The 17,500-nt window shown below is 43.2% G+C and overlaps 2 protein-coding genes and 1 long non-coding RNA gene across 7 annotated transcripts in view; 2 read left to right on the plus strand and 1 right to left on the minus strand.

The window, feature by feature from the left end:
* Positions 1–527, plus strand: part of LOC143132395 (uncharacterized) — a 1,184-nt gene extending 657 nt beyond the window's left edge. Inside the window, exon 2 of the long non-coding RNA XR_012988285.1 lies at positions 175–527. This is a non-coding gene — a long non-coding RNA (uncharacterized LOC143132395). The remainder of the gene's footprint in view (positions 1–174) is intronic.
* pkp3b (plakophilin 3b) overlaps positions 1–17,500 on the plus strand; it is a 52,299-nt gene that overhangs the window by 24,544 nt on the left and 10,255 nt on the right. For all 3 annotated transcript variants that reach the window (XM_076291876.1, XM_076291875.1, XM_076291877.1), the window contains exons 6-7: positions 15,939–16,113; positions 16,903–17,020. In XM_076291876.1, the coding sequence (XP_076147991.1) occupies positions 15,939–16,113; positions 16,903–17,020 (293 nt within the window). The remainder of the gene's footprint in view (positions 1–15,938; positions 16,114–16,902; positions 17,021–17,500) is intronic.
* Positions 530–4,263, minus strand: LOC143132394 (uncharacterized). 3 transcript variants are annotated; one of them, XM_076291879.1, is made up of 3 exons: positions 3,640–4,263; positions 2,608–2,835; positions 530–1,314 (listed from the first exon to the last, which is right to left on the minus strand). In XM_076291879.1, the coding sequence occupies exons 1-3, from the start codon at positions 3,940–3,942 to the stop codon at positions 1,303–1,305; spliced, it is 543 nt and encodes a 180-aa protein (XP_076147994.1). In that variant the 5' UTR covers positions 3,943–4,263; the 3' UTR covers positions 530–1,302. The 3 variants fall into 3 exon arrangements, 2 of the variants coding, with proteins under 2 accessions (XP_076147994.1, XP_076147993.1); XM_076291878.1 differs by having other exon boundaries at positions 2,622–2,835; positions 3,640–4,262; XR_012988284.1 differs by lacking the exon at positions 3,640–4,263 and having other exon boundaries at positions 1,962–3,123.

Here is a 17,500-nt window from a genome sequence, read left to right on the forward strand (position 1 = left end):
ATACCATTCATTTGAATGACATTGGATATTTTTCTAGTAAGATATATATAATAGTGACTACTGTTGCTGCTCTGAAACAGTTGGGCTTACTATTCATAACCTAAATTCTGCCTTGTATTACCTTGTTTATTCATTCTGTAATGTCAGTTGTGCTTCCCACCTTTGTCTTGACAGGTGGGAAAAGCTCAAACCCTCTGTGCCCCGACTTTGTTCCAACCATATTGTGCAGCTTCACCCAGCTGAAATTGAGTCGTCTCGGGGACTGGCGGCTGTGCGCATTCACATAGAAAGGGTAATAGGTCTTGTAAGGAATAAGTACACCATTCTGCAGGGAACCATACCCTTATCACTGTGTTACGCATCTCCAGATGGACTCTGTCCACTGGACAAGATGGTGAGAGTGTGTTGTGCCCTATGTAATTTTTGTGCCCCTGTTGTTCCATCAGAGTGATGGCCTGTACATCTATGACTTCTGTCAATTACATAGTATATGTTTCTATCTATTAAAGAAAGTTTTGAGAACAGAGGATTAACGTGTAGTCAATTTGTCATTTTACTTAAATACCCATGTTGGGACAGAAGAAATCACATGGTAAGACAAAATCACTATTTACAGATTGCATTTCAAGTGGTAAGGTCCCAATATATCATCACAATAACATTAGACAACTTAAAATATAAAAAAGTGCTTCATTTTTTCTGTATTTTCCTACATTCACAACATTTCCACACCTTAGGAATTCTAGTCAGCTGCAAGCAAGAAACATGAACCCTCTTTTGCACTGTTTAGATGCACAGATAACCACATTCTCTGAATCACCATCCGGTTCACCACAGTAGCATCCTGACTGGGGCTGTTGCTCTGAGCTTGAAGAAAACACTGTGCGGGGTACTGTGTAATACTTTCCAAGAAGTTCTGGCAGAATCTTTGTTTTAACAAATCGCTCTACTCTGCTGTATGTCTCGTTAAAAAAACACTTCATCAAACTGAATTCTTTGTATGAACATCTCAGTGGGACTCCAGACAACAAAGTCACAATACTGTACCCCTGCAATGCACATTTGGACTTGGACTTGTGACATGTACTTGTGATTCGGTTTTAGGGCTATGACGTTGTCCTTCGCCAATAGACAGAAATTGGTGTCAGTGTTGCAGCTATTCATAACAGAGTCTTTATTAAGTGTAAAGGGGCACCGATCCATGGCCAAGATGTGTTGATGATCAGGCCTGATGTCTGCACTTGAAGATCTGTGTGCCCTTGCATCGCTGTGATGTACTGTGTCCTTGCTGTGGGCTCATTCTTATTTCCCCATCTAGAAAAATACAAAGAATTGTTTAGACAGGCTTCTTATACTTCACTAAAAAACTACAGTATCCCACGTCACTTCCAAACTACTGTGTTAACTCTTCTCTATGGAGAGCATCATTTATATGATTCACCTTTTAATTGTGTTCGCTATTGCTTATCCTAGCCATTAGGGGGAGTATTGCACAGGGTGTGGCACATCACATGGGTATTAGGCTCCTTAATCAATTAGGAAGAGGTGTGAAAGGAGGGGACCAGTCGTGAAACACCCACTCCACCTACAGCATGCTGTCAGCGCATTGCACAGACACTGTATTTACTTAGGCTATATCATAGCACTTTAAGAAGAAATGTAAAAAGTGTGGTACTTAAATATGAATTAGTTGATGGCAAAATTGTTTGTATTAAAGCAATATAGCACCAATGATCGTGGGGTTGGTAATGGATATTCCCAAGGAGATGGTTCGGCCGTAACCAAAACTGGAGGCCGGTGGCCCAGGTAAAACGCAGTTGTGACTCGTGGGAATATCCATTGCCAACCCTATGATCAACCGTGGTGTATTGCTTCAAATGTCTTTGACAAATGAAATGAATACCAGCACTGTGAGAGTTCCTTTAGTTATGTGGTCTTTCCTTATGCATTTAAATATTTACCTCATAGCCTCTGTGGACAACTTACAGGACCTGGGATAGCAAATCCTTTTAATCAGGGACACAGCGCTGTCTGTCCTGCTTGCCTCATGGAACACTGATGCTGTTACTCTCCCAGCTCTCTGCTCAAACCAAACCTTACTGCCTGCCTGTTGTCTAGTTGCCTCTTCAACTGATAAGCACTGAAATATTTTGTGACGGTTAATGCTATTTCAACACGATGCAGCTATTAATGTAAACATAAGAAAAAAGTGATTGACATAACTCACACAATATCAATTACTGTACACTACCTGGCTACCGATTCAACAATATGTACCTCTTGCTCAGTTAAATGAAGGTCATTGAAGACCCTCTCACTCTCTGCTAGTAACGTCCTTAGATCAGTGCCTATCAGAGCACTGTTGTAGAGGTTTGAAAGTGGCTCGGGCAAATTTAGCTGCAAAGTTTTCGGCATATACCTATCTGAATGACCCTCAATTACTGACAAAATAGCAGTCCCCTTGCTATTTTTGGCCTCCATGTCACACTCATAAAGCTTGTTGAATAGCTCCATATATTCGGCTTCTGTAGGAACTATGCTGGGTGATGGTATATTGATTACAGGCCTATGTGGCACAAAAATACTTGACAGTTCATTGTACTGCACCTTGCCGGTCTTACTTGGCGGGGCCCAGGCACAGGGCATGTCCTGCACGGACATGTTGTCTTTTTGTTCAATGGCAGCTAAGAGGGCATACATGAGGGCAGCTGCATGTGAACAAGCTTCACCCAGTCCCACCTTACAGGTGCAGTGGGCCACACGAATGGTCCCATCCTCATGGACCACGATCCATGGCTGTGTGGATGTTGTGTTGACAGCTTGAGAGTGGTTCACCTGAAGTGAGGAAGTAAGATCAATTAGTTTAGCAAGAATTTGCAATGTTAAGACATCTGATTTGTTTTAACATCCACTAAACAGAATACTGGAAATCCTGGGTAAGGACATGCCATCCACTACACAACAGATTATTGCCAAGCCTATCCTTGCACTGTTTACTTTTGCACTTTTGAACTTAGGCTACTCTACCATAGCACTTTACCATGGTCAGTATCACAGGATCAGTCCCTATCAGGCCTTGTAATCACTTCAGTAATCAAATCAAATCGGTTGTTTGAATTTCCACTGGGGAGTAGTCTAAAGTCTATCTATCTATTTCTACTCTTGAGAGAGTTGACAAGCTGCACATTGCTTGGGGTAGCAGCGACGCCTGTGCTTTTCTTCCCCAAAACATGAAAACGTCAACAACAACCATCCAAAACGTCATGTTTTGCATTAGGCTAAGCATGAATTAGGCGAAGTCTTCTAGTTTATGATATCATACTGTAGCTGTAGGATTGAGCGAGGCTCTGAAAGATGATACAACTCAATAGTGGAGTGCTCGCGTTGAAGTTGAAGTTACACTATTTTTTGTAAGACTTTTTTTTTTTTTTTTTTTAAAGGTCGATGTGATAAACACGTTAACGTTGACAGCACTTTCAAGTAGTTTGCAGACCATGGTACTGATGCTTTAGCTTAGCCTCATTCTAGCTAACCTACAGTGACAAGCTAGCAGCTAAGAGTATCAGCTAGCCTACAGCTGAGGTAGATATCGGTGAGCAGCTGTTTACAAAGTTGATAAAAAAGAGTAGGCCTACTTACCCTTCCTTTGACGAGAAAGTGCTTCTTCTTGAAGAGACATATTTTCGGGTCAAGGACCCAGCCCGCAACAAAATACCTGTACGCCTCCGTGCTCTTAAAAGCTTTAAGCGATGCTCCGGTGTACGATGATGGATGATGTATGAGGTAAATGTAAATATCGTGGAAGTGGATGTCAGGCAGTGTGTTGGTGGACAAAACTGATTTAAAAAACTCTCCCGGTACTGTATACGGATCACACCCAATACACGCAATTTTCTCCTCGTATCTCCGATTTTCCTCGCTGTTTAGATGTGACAGACTCATGTTTAGGCGATAGTTAACGTCTGACAGCTGAGCTGACGGGGGAGGGGCATTGGAAGCCGCAAGTAGGTACTCAAAATGGCGCAGTTCTCACTGGGTACCTAGAGCGGATGACGTAACAATTAACAACGTGACGTGAGTGATAACTATGAATAGAGGTAGAGTTGCGACAACTCCATTGACGCTAATGTTCCATTTTTTTCCAACAATGGCAGCTAATAGAAGACTCAAATAGTTCCCGGAAGTTAAAGGTGCGATTTGTAGGATTGTTACCGAACGTTCTGTAGGCCAAAATTAAAACACTGGTGAACGTTCTCAAGACTACCAGACGCGAGCCTCTTCTGGGTTGCCAGATGTAATGAAGACTTAACTAACGTTAGTTGACCTGCATCTGCTTTAACGTTTCTCCAACCATGACCCAGCTACACATACGGAAACAGTGAAAACAAAAAATACCTCTCTAACCAATGTAACATATTTAGCTGAAGTTAGCGATGCAGATGAAGTTTAGCCTAGGCTACCTGTTGTGGAGAAATATGGCCAGCTCTGTGTCAGACTTGATATTCTTCGTTTGACGAAGACGTCACCATCTCAGGAAGCTCCTCCGATGTCCACTTAATTTGTTTCTTGTTTTAATTTTGGAAATTTTCCTGCCTCTCGTAGGCGTTCATGACTACAACTGACAGCTGTTGACAGTTGGCCTTTGCTAATTTGGCAACCCAAATAGGAGGACGCGCTAGCCCATTATTAATACGCTATTCATCATTCATCATTTTTTTTCATGGGTTTTACGGGTTAGAGTAATGTTGTCAAATAAGCCATTACTTCAATTCATCGTGTTTCCTTACTCTCTGACAACATATGGTGATCATTTTTGGAATGGTTAGTTTATTTTCCATTATTTCCTACATACTGGACCTTTAACAATTAATAATAGCAGCAGTGCAGTTACAGTATAGTAATACAGTATAGACTGTTTGTAGCCAACATTTCAGACTCAGATTTACATTACTTTGCCTCATCCGAATAATAATAATAATAACAGTAATAGTAGTAAAGTAATTGTAGGCTATCGCCTAATTATAATATTAAACGATTTATGTATCGACTATGACTTTTCTGCTGCTCAGTCTTTATCAGTTCCTCATCAAATAAAATAACCCTTGCCTATCCCATTTCAATTAGGCAGCACTACACCACCACGAACAAGCTGTCATTAAGATTTTGCGTTTAGTAGGCCTACAACTTTTATGACGTGACGTTTCTTGGGCATTTAGCTTCACCATCACGTCAAGTTGTAACGTATGCGCAATACTCCTCTAGGCTATGGATTTAAGTGGCTTAAAGGCAGCAAAAGTGGGATACAGTGCAACTGCTTCCCCAAAACAATTCCTCCATAACTGTGTATTTAATCGTTTGATATGTGGATAACTTTCAGTGGACTAAACAAAAGGTAAAGAGGTAAAGGCTAGCTGGTTCGTTATATGGCGAAGCATATAGCCAACTTTGTTTGCAGCAGTGAAGCTGAGTTTGTTGTTAACATTGTTGGTAACTGTCAGAGAATTTAACCCCAACATATAGATACAAGAACCACAACACGTAGTATGGCTTTGCCCACAAACTCTGGTACCAAGAGGAGAGCCTGCTAATGTAAGGAAGAATTCCTCACACCATCAGTCTCTGACTCTGCAGCCCAAAAGCTGTGTCTTTTATTGTACAGATGCACACAGAAAATAGGAAGCAAGACATAGCGACTTCATTGTGACATACTCTTATCTCACCCACACACAGACAGGGTGCAGTTCCTGTCTGTCTGGGTGCACACTTAACTTGTACTCTCTGTTCTTAGAACTCAGCACAACATTTAACTTGAACTCTCTGTTCTTAGAACTCAGCACAACAATAATTCTGCTTACACAAATGGTTATACAATGATAATAATAATTTCCTTACAGTAACGTAAACGTTTCTTCAGTTAGGAGCAGTAGCCTACTGTTTTTTTATGTTGCATTAATTTTCATGGGCAGCACCCTCCCGTTTTGTTATTTCTCCCGGAAAACTCCCGTAATTTGGCCATCAAACTTCATTTTAAAATGATTGAGCCATTAATTTTTTCTGTTAGTCTGACATCTCTCAGGTTGCCAGATTGTGTATGAACTACACCCTACATATACACGATCACTTACTTTCAATTCCAACCGTTTTGTCATAGGCTAAAACCTGGCAACCCAAAACAAGTAAGCGGGTACCGACTGCGCAGCCTGAGAGTCTGTCTCAATTGGTGTACTTACGTGAGTACACTTTCGTGTAGTACACTATGTGCACTGTGTGCTTACTGGCGGAGTGCGCAAATTTTAACCAAATAGTATTGTCTCATATCAAACACTCCGTGCACTTCACGGAAATCACATACTACTTAAACGGCACCGACAATCAAAAAATCCTGTGGAAACTAGATGGCAGAAGTGTGTAGGCCAATCTGCCCACCAGCTTTTTCTACTTTGTCACCTACAGAGTTTGACAGGTACGATCTTTCAAAACGCCATGTTATTTCCCATAGACATTTGACGACCGAAGGTTGGATGGATACGGAAGTTAGGAGGCGGGACTTATTCTGGAGAGGTCTATAGGACAGCGCTATGAGTCCCATGCGGAGCTAGTTGGCTAGTTCAAACTTTTGCCAACTTAATAAAAGCTTAACTCGTGCCACGCTGTTCGCCAACAGCGACATCCATCTTATTTGTTTTCAAGTAGCAGGGAATTCAAGCCAAACCGTTGCAACTCTGCCATTAATCATTATGTTAAGCCAACAGAGAGTTGCTAGACTAGCCCTGGCAGCAAATTTGCTGCCACTAGGGTGCGTCTAGATTTCTAGGCTACTTTTGTAGGCTACACGCAGTCTCAAAAACACTGTTTATAGCTCTTGAGTCACGTACTAGGTCATTTTTTTTATAACGATAATTTAGATAGGCCTAGGCTACACTTATGGGGTGGGTGCTATTGCGTTTTCTAAAGAATCTCCCATCTTGGTTTTGTACAGAAATGAATATTAAGTGACACATACGTGAAAGGGAAAAAAAAGGTCACCTTCCGATATTTAGCAGGCTACGGTCTGGATTTTAATTTAATATTGTTGTAATGGTAGGATAACTACACAGTTTACACAATAATTGCACTGTGTTATAAATATTGTATATCAATGCATTTATTGTCTGTCAATTACCCAAAATTGTGGCTCTGTCTGTCATTGAACAGTAGCTTATTTAATGCATTCTAATCCATTGTCAATCACTTCCGGGAACTTTTTGAAGTTTACATGAACCACGTGACCTTAACGAATTTTGAACACCCATTGTCGCAACTCTACCTTTAGAGTGGCTAGAGCTAGCGGCCAGCCCAACTCGCCCAGCCATACCATCCATTCTCCTGGCAAATGTACAATCACTGGACAACAAAATGGATTACATACGACTGCTGAGATCAACGAACCGGACAGTGAGTAATTGCTGTGTGCTCGTCTTCACTGAGACTTGGTTAAATGACAACATTCCGGACTCTGCTGTACAACTGGAGCAGCTAGCATGCTATCGAGCAGACAGGGCCATTGTAAAGGGAGGAAAATCACGAGGAGGAGGAATCTGTGTTTACATCCGTGACGAATGGTGCCGGGACACTGTAGTAGTATGCAAACACTGCTCACCACTGGCGGAGTTTATGATCATAAAGTGCCGTCCTTTTTACCTGCCAAGGGAAATTACTGCAATTCTGCTAGTCGCAGTATACATCCCGCCTACCAACAATAACAGCGATAGGAACGCGGCTCTTAGTGAACTGTACCAGGCTGTCAGTGAACAACAGACGGCACACCCAGACGGTTTCACCATCTTCGCTGGAGATTTTAACCATGCAGATCTTAAAACTGTTCTTCCAAAGCTACACCAGCATGTTGATTTTCCAACAAGAGGAGATAACATCCTGGACCTGGTCTACACTACACACAAATGAGCATACAAAGCCACCCCCCTCCCCCACATCTGACCATATCACTGTTATGCTAATGCCCGCATACAGACAGAGAGTAAAAGCAAACAAACCGGTTTGGAAGCAGGTAAAAGTGTGGCCTGAGGGAGCCTCAGATGCTCTTCAAGACTGCTTTGACACAACAGACTGGGAAATGTTTAAGCAGGCAGCCACTTACAACAACCAGACAGACATAGAGGAGTATTCAGACACTGTAACCTCCAAATGCATCGATGATGTGACCCACACAAAAGACATCATCACTCGGGCTAACTGGAAGCCATGGCTGACGGGATGTCCTCAGGCCGCTGAGGGCCAGAGACAAAGCCTACAGAGCTGGAGATGAAGCTGGCATGAGAACAGCGAGAGCCAACCTGTCCCGTGGCATCAAGGAAGCAAAAAAGGTATGCACTCACAAGATAACCACCCACTTCAAAGACAGCAGGAACGCACAAAGCCTATGGCAGGGCATTCAGGCCCTGACGGACTACAAGCCCGCACCACAGAGCTGTGAGAGCAACATCCCTCTGCTCAACAATCTGAACCGCTTCTTTGCTCGCTTTGAAGCACAAAACAGCACTTGCCCACAGAAGACCCCTCCCCCTCCACACGAGCAGCCCCTGTGCCTCTCTGCCAACAGCGTGAAGAGGACACTTGCTGCTATCAACACCCGTAAGGCAACAGGCCCAGACAACATCCCAGGTCGTGCGCTGAAGGACTGCGCAGAGGAGCTTAAGGATGTCTTCACAGACATCTTTAACACTTCCCTGAAGCAAGCCATCGTCCCATTATGTTTCAAAGCTGCCACCATCATACCTGTGCCGAAGAAAACTGCTCCATCCTGCTTCAATGACTACCGCCCCGTGGCACTGACACCCATCATCATGAAGTGCTTTAAGCGGCTCGTCATGTCACACACGAAATCCATTCTCCCCCCCACCCTGGACCCCTTCCAGTTTGCATACCGAGCCAAACGGTCCACAGAGGATGCAATCTGCTCTGCCCTCCACCCAGCCCTCACCCACCTGGAAAAAAGAGACTCATATGTGAGATTGCTGTTTATAGACTTCAGTTCTGCATTCAACACCATAATACCACAACAACTCATCTGCAAACTTGACAAACTGGGACTCAGTACCTACCTCTGCAACTGGCTACTGGACTTCCTCTGTCAGAGGCCTCAAGTAGTACGTGTTGGCAACAGTATCTCAAGCAGCATCACACTGAGCACGGGGGCCCCGCAAGGCTGCGTGCTCAGTCCGCTGCTCTTCACCCTGCTGACGCATGACTGCACTGCAACCTACAGCAACAATCACATAGTGAAATTTGCTGACGACACAACTCTGGTGGGTCTCATTACCAAGGGCAACGAGACTCAATACAGGTTGGAGGTCGACCTTCTGACCACGTGGTGCAGGGACAACAACCTCCTGCTGAACGTCAGCAAGACCAAGGAGATTGTTGTTGACTTCCGGAGATGTCACACCCAACACCTGCCACTGACCATCGACGGTGCTGTGGTGGAGAGAGTGAGCAGCACCAAATTCCTGAGGGGGCACATCAGTGAAGACCTCTCCTGGACCACCGACACTGCATCACTGGCGAAGAAAGCTCAGCGCCGCCTCTACTTCCTGCGGAAACTCAGGCGAGCAAGTGCTCCACCAGCCATCATGACCACATTCTACCGAGGCACCATTGAGAGCATCCTCTCCAGCTGTATCGCTGTGTGGGGCGGAAGCTGCACTGAATACAACAGGAAAGCCCTGCAGCGCATAGTGAACACAGCTGGAAGGATTATTGGTGCTTCACTCCCCTCCCTGAAAGACATTTACACCACCCGCAAGGCGACCACAATTGTGAGTGATGCAAGTCACCCCGCTCACAATTTGTTTGATCTACTGCCCTCTGGGAAGAGGTACAGAAGCCTGCGCTCCCGCACCACCAGACTCACCAACAGCTTCATACACCAGGCTGTTAGGATGCTGAACTCTCTCCCCCCTCTCCCCCCTCCACCCTCAGCTACATAACATCCTGGACTTTGGACCCACAATGGCTGCCTTGCACTACTCCACTTGCACTACTCCACTTGTACACTTGCACACTTTGCATACTTTGCAACTTGTTGTTGTTGTCCTGTTGTCCTGAAAACACAACACACTTCTGCTGCTCTTACATAACTTGCACCGATATGCTACTTGCTTACTTAGGTCCAACAGAACTACCTCAGCCATTTATTAGCCTGACTTTGCACTATTATATTGACTGTCTATGCACAATTGCACATTTTCAACCCAATTTTGCTGCTCTTATTTCTTCATTGTATGTGCCTTTTTATTTACTTTGTATTGTTTACTTGAATGTTATGTTTGTCTGTGGACTTAATTGGTAAAATATGTCTTGTCTCCACCGTGGGATAGTGAGAAACGTAATTTTGATCTCTTTGTATGTCTTGGCATGTGAAGAAATTGACAATAAAGCAGACTTTGACTTTGACTTTGAAATGTCGACTTTAAAACTTTTTGTTTTTATATTTTTGTTTGTCCCCAAGTTACCATTAGCTCAGTGTTATTTTCTGTGCCTCAGGAAAAGTCTTAGGAACAGGGGCGTCACTAGACCTTATTCACTGGGGCACGTGCCTTAGTAAAAGTCTCCAGTGCCCCAGTAAAATTCTAGCGCGGCTCTAGCTGGAAACGGCATTCATGAGCGCATCTCCGTGCCTGCTTTAATCATGGCTCGAGTCTGTCACTTACCAGCCAATAATAAAAAAAAAAACAAGGAATAAAGAAAGGGGCCATAATAGCCAATCAGGAAATAGCACCTCTGTAGCTGGCTAAGATTGAACGCAACAACCAATGAAAATCGTTCACATGATTCTTCCGAGTGTTTCGTTGTACTGCACACACATACACTGTGGATTGTGGAATCACTTTGAGCATAGAGTAAGTCGTCCCCTGTTTAATGTTACAACAAATTCACAACTTGTTTGACAGAAAAAATTACAAGTTGATCGCTGTTAGAGAGTGTTAGGGTAACATAACATAACTAGCATCTGTTTTTCAATGCTTAGCGTCATTGTAGCCTAAATTTAGCAACAGTTTACCAGCTTGTGCTCTCTCCCTCACACACACACGCACACCATGCCTAGGCTGCATGCACACATGCGGGCAATTAATAAGGATTTATACGTATACTGTAGAGACTCCTGTAAAAGTAGCCTATACTGTTTGTGAAGCTGTCCTACTGTAAAACTAAACAGCCTTCTGACTATTCAGAGATGGACATCAGAAAATTCTTCCTGAACAGAGGGAGAGGAACAGTGAGGAGGATGAGGGAGGTATGATAATTTTGCCCACATTAACGGTAACATTAACATTTATGCTGGTAATAGCCAGTGCTGTGATTTGATCGATCAATGGTTTAATGGCAAACTTAAATAAGTTTGCTGCATTTGCAAATGTAGCCTATAATAATATACACAGAATCCGAATAGCCATCTGTGTAGATTATTATAGGCTACATTTGCAAATTATCACCAAAAGTCAGTATGAAGGCTTTAGTAGGCTATTTAAGCTACAAAGAACTGCAGTATTGCCAGGATGTATATAGGACCCTTGCCTGGGAGGGAAGTATATCTCACTTTTGACTAAAAATAAGCTTCCCTTGTGTTAGTAGGAAAGCCTATTAAATTAATGCATGTGAGTATAGGCCTACTTATGCCTATGTGTTTGGATGTTGCTGGATAGTGGCTGCTACAACAATTGAGGGAGAGAGTGCTGGAGGAGGAGGAGGAGGAGAAGGTCGAAGAGAGGGAGAAGAGAGGGGAGAAAGAGCACAGGCTGGGCAGTCCAATACCAGGCAGGAGGAGGAGGAGGAGGAGAGACAGGCAAGAAACGGATGAGGACATGATGGGGGCTAGGCGTAAAACTATTCAGAGTATGGAGGAGGATGTCTGTGACCTAGGGGAGATATGTGATGGTCCAAATCAGGCTAGGCATTTATTCATATTGCGCGCACAGTTATTATTATTATTTTTTATGTATTGGGAGTTGGGGGCCTGTGCCCCAGCAAAGCTCTAGGTCTAGAATCGCCCCTGCTTAGGAACACACGTTTGTTGGGTCTACACATGGAACGCATATAATTAGGAGATATGTAATGGTAATAAGTTATGTCCTTCCTCACTAAGAGCTTTGTGCTTTACTGAGACTGGACTAGCGTGGCAATGGCACTTGTTAGGCCAGTGGTTCTCAAATGGGGGTACGCGTACCCCTGGGGGTACGTAAAGGCACTCCAGGGGGTATGTGAGATTTTAACCCTTAGAAGCCGATTGACGCAAAGTGCGTCAAAAAATACACCCTTTCTTCTCTGTTACATTGCTCCGCAACTATTCATAGCAGCGAGAAGCCTTTATTGCGTGACAGAGCAGAAGTGGGGCTTTCCAACGAGACCACGCACTTGTCTGTACGTTAAAGTATGAAGATGAAAAACAAAATCATGAAATTAAATCAAATTGCATCATGTTTACAGTCTCTGCGTTCACATGCGCACCTATTACTCTCGTTTGAATTACTCGGTACCAGTGGGCAGACAAAGTGACTGCAAAATAATAACGTCATACAAAAACCAACTGCACACCCATTACTCTCGTTTGAATTACTCGCAGACCTGTGATCGGATAGATATGCCACGCATGTCAGATGAAAGAGAAGACACAGAGCTATCATTTGATACCAAGTACATCCTTCTAGGTTATACAACAGACGAAGTGACAGCAAAATAATAACTTCATTGTTCTTCATGTTTATAATCCAACGCTATTGTGTGTTTCTCTATGGCAAAGAATGTTCAAAATCCGTTTTTGAGATCCTAGCAAATTCCTGCATGACATTCAATTCAAGGCTCACATTGCATCCCAATTTGTTCGACAAAGAAACACCTTTTTTGCCTTTACTTTGTTGATGGCAATGCAGTAAAAAGTTGTAGAGAATCATGAGTGCAGACAGGTACACACTAACACGTAAACTCGGGTCAAGTCAGGTCAGATCAGTTCGTGTTACAGATATGGAGCGCAGAAAGGTCATTTTTAATCACTAAATTAAAAAAAGGCATTTATTTCTGTAAGGCGCACACCACATATGTCTGTAAATATATGTCAGCCCCAGAGAATCCCTCCACCTTGGCAATGATATTGCCAGATTCAGGACAGTCTGCCCTACACACACATGAAATGCATGTAGAGAGCTGCCTTGCTGTGGTGATGTCAAAATATAAGATTTTTTATAATACGCTTTTTATATTTTAATTCTTTAAAAATCTAAATAAAATCAATGCTAGTACTAATACATGAAATGACAGATCTGGATAGCCTAGACTCTGCCAGAAAAAACAAAACAATATATAATATGTGTGTGTGGCACTTACAATGACCAGAATAAATCCTTATGAATAAAGGTAGTGAAAATGCCCTAAAAACAGCTTAGGGTACTAAGGGTTAAAATATACATATATTTAAAAAGTAGAATCCATGCAAAAATACTTAAAAAAAACAATTATTTAATAAATATTTCAGGAAAATATAAGTTGTATGTGTATGTGTTTATTAGTTCCAAAGTTTAATAAATTAGACACTGATGGCACAGTGTGCTGTCTTTTTTTCTCAACTAAAAATGCTTTACGCTGGTTAGGGGGTACTTGGCTGAAAAAATATTTCACAGGGGGTACATCACTGAAAAAAGGTTGAGAACCACTGTGTTAGGCTACTGTGGACACTAAAGGCACACAAATGTCCTGTGTCTGTGTAATTTATGTGATAGCTTTGGAACAGTAAATATTGGATGTCATCATGACTGCTTCTTCACGATCAGCCCCAATCAGGGAGTTTACTTCCTGTTCTGGGTTTCATATGGAACGTATTGGAGTATAGTTATCAACAGGAGAGGTCTTTGAACTGTTTCTCTGGGATGCTGATTTGATTCTGATGGTGTCCAGTCCAATTTGTAGGGTGTATTTGAAGGATGTTGCTGTTAGATTAGACACATCATTAATGATTCATCCACTGACAGTACAGCATGAGTGATTTAATGTGTTGTATAAAAGGTGCTGTAGTCATGATTTATGTGTTGTGTTGCTCCATAAATTCCCTGAACACGTGGTTCTAATAGTGTGTTTGCCGTGCCTTGTCCTTGCCCTGTGGCTTTGAGAGGAATCAGATGTGGGAGTTTTGTGTGTGTGGTGTGTGTGGTGTGTGTGTGTGTGTGTGTGTGTGTGTGTGGGGGGGGGGGGGGTCGTGTGAGGTGGCTGTTTCAGCTGGGCCAGTTCCCACACAACAGCAGCCATTGGAGCACACCTGCTCCACACCTAGTTCTGATATGGCCCTAATTTGGCTCTGATCTAGCTCTGATCTGGCTGTAATCTGGCTCTGACCTGGCTGTAATCTGGCTCTGACCTGGCTCTGACCTGGCTCTGATACAGCCCTGATCTGGCTCTGATCTGGCTGTAATCTGGCACTGATATGGATCTTGCGTTGCTCTCTTCTCTCTGATGAGTTTAGCTCAACTTAGTTTTGCTGATAGATTAGTTTAGCGCTGTGGCCTTATAATGGATATGACCTACTGTAAATTACAGCCGTGATCTACTCTGAAATAGCTGATGTAGATAAAGGTCGCTGATATTTAGCAGTCATTTTTTATCCAAAACAACACAGACTCACAAAAGCGCATTTGAGAATCAAACCTGTACTGACCGCTGTGTGTTTCTAAGATAGATAGATAGGTATATAGATAGATAGACAGATGGATAGATAGATACGACCTGAATCTAGACCTAGACCAGATCTGGCCCTGATGTGGCCTTGATGTGGCCTGATGTGTTTTATGTGCGTGCCTGTAGAAAAGAGTTGTGTCTGATGTGTCCCCTGGCCTGCTCCTGGTCTTGTTCTCTGAGTTTGCTGTGTCAGCTGTGTGTGTTCAGATTATGGGTGTAAATATTAATCGATTCGTATCGATGCATCGATTATGCAGCAGGCGATTCAATGCATCGATTTGTCCGCAAGAGTATCGATTAATGTGTTTATTTTGCCGCCTGTTTGTTTGTATCTATTTTCAGCATCAGCTCCGACCTTTCTTTTTCTGTCTATGGCTCCGATGTGAGTGCACTACCTACTCCTAAGCTACGGGTGTTTTTTTTTTTATATATGCAAAGACATGAGGCTGTATAACGAAGGCTTTAGATACCTGCTCCTACATTCCGAACTTTTGTTGTTGATTTATTTGAAACTTCATAGATATCATGTAAAAATATTGAGTATTGAATCGTATCGAATCGTATCGTGGGGAATTCTGAAGTATCGAAAATAATCGAATCATTGGCTTAAGAAATCGATATTGTATCGAATCGTCATGAAGACTCCGATTTACACCCCTAGTTCAGATGTTGTTCTTTATTGGACTGGGTCCACCCATTGCATGCTTACCGTAGAAGCTTTAACAGACCCAGCTTTAACAGTCCAGCTGCTTCAGATGAAGAGCTCTGTGCTGCCAAAAGCTGAGTGTAGTGAGTTTCTCAAGCTGTCATATGTTTGTTTACTATCTCCCTCTCTTCTTCTCTCTCTATCTCTCTCTTTTTCTGTCTCTCTTTCTCTCTCTGTGTATCTTTCTCTGCTCTCTCTCCCTCTCTCTCTCTCTCTTTCTCTCTCTATCTCTAGTGCCCCCTCTATATATCTGTATCCCTCGCTCCTTCTCTCTCTTCTTCTCTTTTTCATTCTCCCTTCCTCTCTCTTCCTAAACTCTTCTCCTCTCTCCTCTGTCTTCAAACTGGTGTTCTTGTGTAAGTTTCCCTTCACCTTATTACTTGTGTGTAGTGTCCTGGTATACTCACCTGTGTATGGCATGCAGGTATATACGCACCTGTGTATGGCATGCAGGTATATACGCACCTGTGTGTGGTGTACAGGTACATACTCACCTGTTTGTGGCGTTACTCAGGTATCCTGTGGAACCTGTCGTCGAAGGACAACCTAAAGGAGAAGCTGGCCAAAGAGACGCTGTCCGAGCTCACAGAGAAGGTCCTGGTGCCGCTGTCAGGAGGGGGCGACGCAGGGGTCATCCAGCAGACTCCGTCTGAGGCTGACATCTTTTACAACACCACCGGGTGCCTGAGGTGAGAGACACACACACACACACACACACACACACACACACTCACATTCCACAAATTATTTTGTTCCCCTCATTGTTTGCAGTAGGACACCCAAACACAAAAACACATTGTGTACATATAGACACTCCCCCTTAAGCTTCAGGCTCATGTCTGTGCTAAAATGTCAGTCTGTTTAAGTCCATGGCTGATAGGTATGGCTGATATGCATGCTCTCTCATCCATCAAAACAGTACCTTGCTGTCACCCCTCCCCTGGCACATCACTCAGCACAAGCACCATTGATTCCCTTTAAATGAAAGAGCAATACAAAGAGCACATACCACATGTGATAAAATCGAACAGTGCCATCTCCTTTATAGTAGAGGACAATGGCAGTACAAAGAGTACATATCACACATGTTTGAAGCTAACGTTTGCATCTCACACCTTTTTGACTGCCTAGCTGTGAAATAGGCATACCTGAGCATCATTGACAGATAATCTGACATTTCAGAATGTGTTTGGGCGTATTCTGCAGCAATTAACTTCCAATATAGTCAATGGAACTGGCTACACCAGACATGATAGCGGTGCACACTTTCAAATAAATTAGACCAGTCTTCTAAAACTATTTTTACGTTCTACAAACGGAGCGCTTTAATAGTGGACCGTGTGTAGCCCGGCTGTTAAGACACAAACGTTTGAACCAATTAAGAGGCTTTCAAAATAAAAATATCTTTGTCTTTTCCTGATCTCTGTCCATCTCCTCTCTCTCTCTCTCTCTCTCTCTCTCTCTCTCTCCCCATTCAGAAACCTGAGCTCGGTGAGTGGGAAGACCAGGCAGCAGATGCGAGACACTCGTGGGCTAGTTGATTCTCTCGTTGCCTACGTGCAGAACTCTCTGGAGGAGGGCAAAGCTGAGGACAAGGTTAGCTATAGTATACTCAACCCCTATATGCTCATCACCAATAGCATACTCAACTCCTATATCAGTGGTTCTCAACCTTTTTTGAGCAAACGCCCCCCACACACACACACACGAAAAAAAAAAAAAACTACAACCCTGGGTAGGCTATAGGCCACTCACACTCATGCTATATTGCTTAAATAAAAAATGAGCCCATTTCGGTGCTGTTTTGGTTTCTTCTGGAATTATAAGAAAATGTGTGGACAGTGGAGATGGCCTCTTTTATTGCCGGAATTACCAGAGACTCACAGTGAACGGTAAGCCAGACTTGGCGATTAATAAAGCAATATTATAAGACGCCACCAACCTGGGGCTGGGGGACGTGAGTCCGGGCCCGAACTGCACTGTATGACCACTGAGCATAGATAAACAGTAAAATGTAGCTGGGACGGTAGAGGGGTTAGAAACCCATGAATGAAAATAGCCTATTTATTTCAGGGA

The sequence above is a fragment of the Alosa pseudoharengus genome, unplaced genomic scaffold (assembly GCF_046254945.1).
Source record: "Alosa pseudoharengus isolate Yale_2024_CS ecotype anadromous, Long Island Sound unplaced genomic scaffold, YU_APseudo_1.1 YU_APseudo_1.1_scf_19, whole genome shotgun sequence".
Taxonomy (NCBI): Eukaryota; Metazoa; Chordata; class Actinopteri; order Clupeiformes; family Clupeidae; genus Alosa; species Alosa pseudoharengus.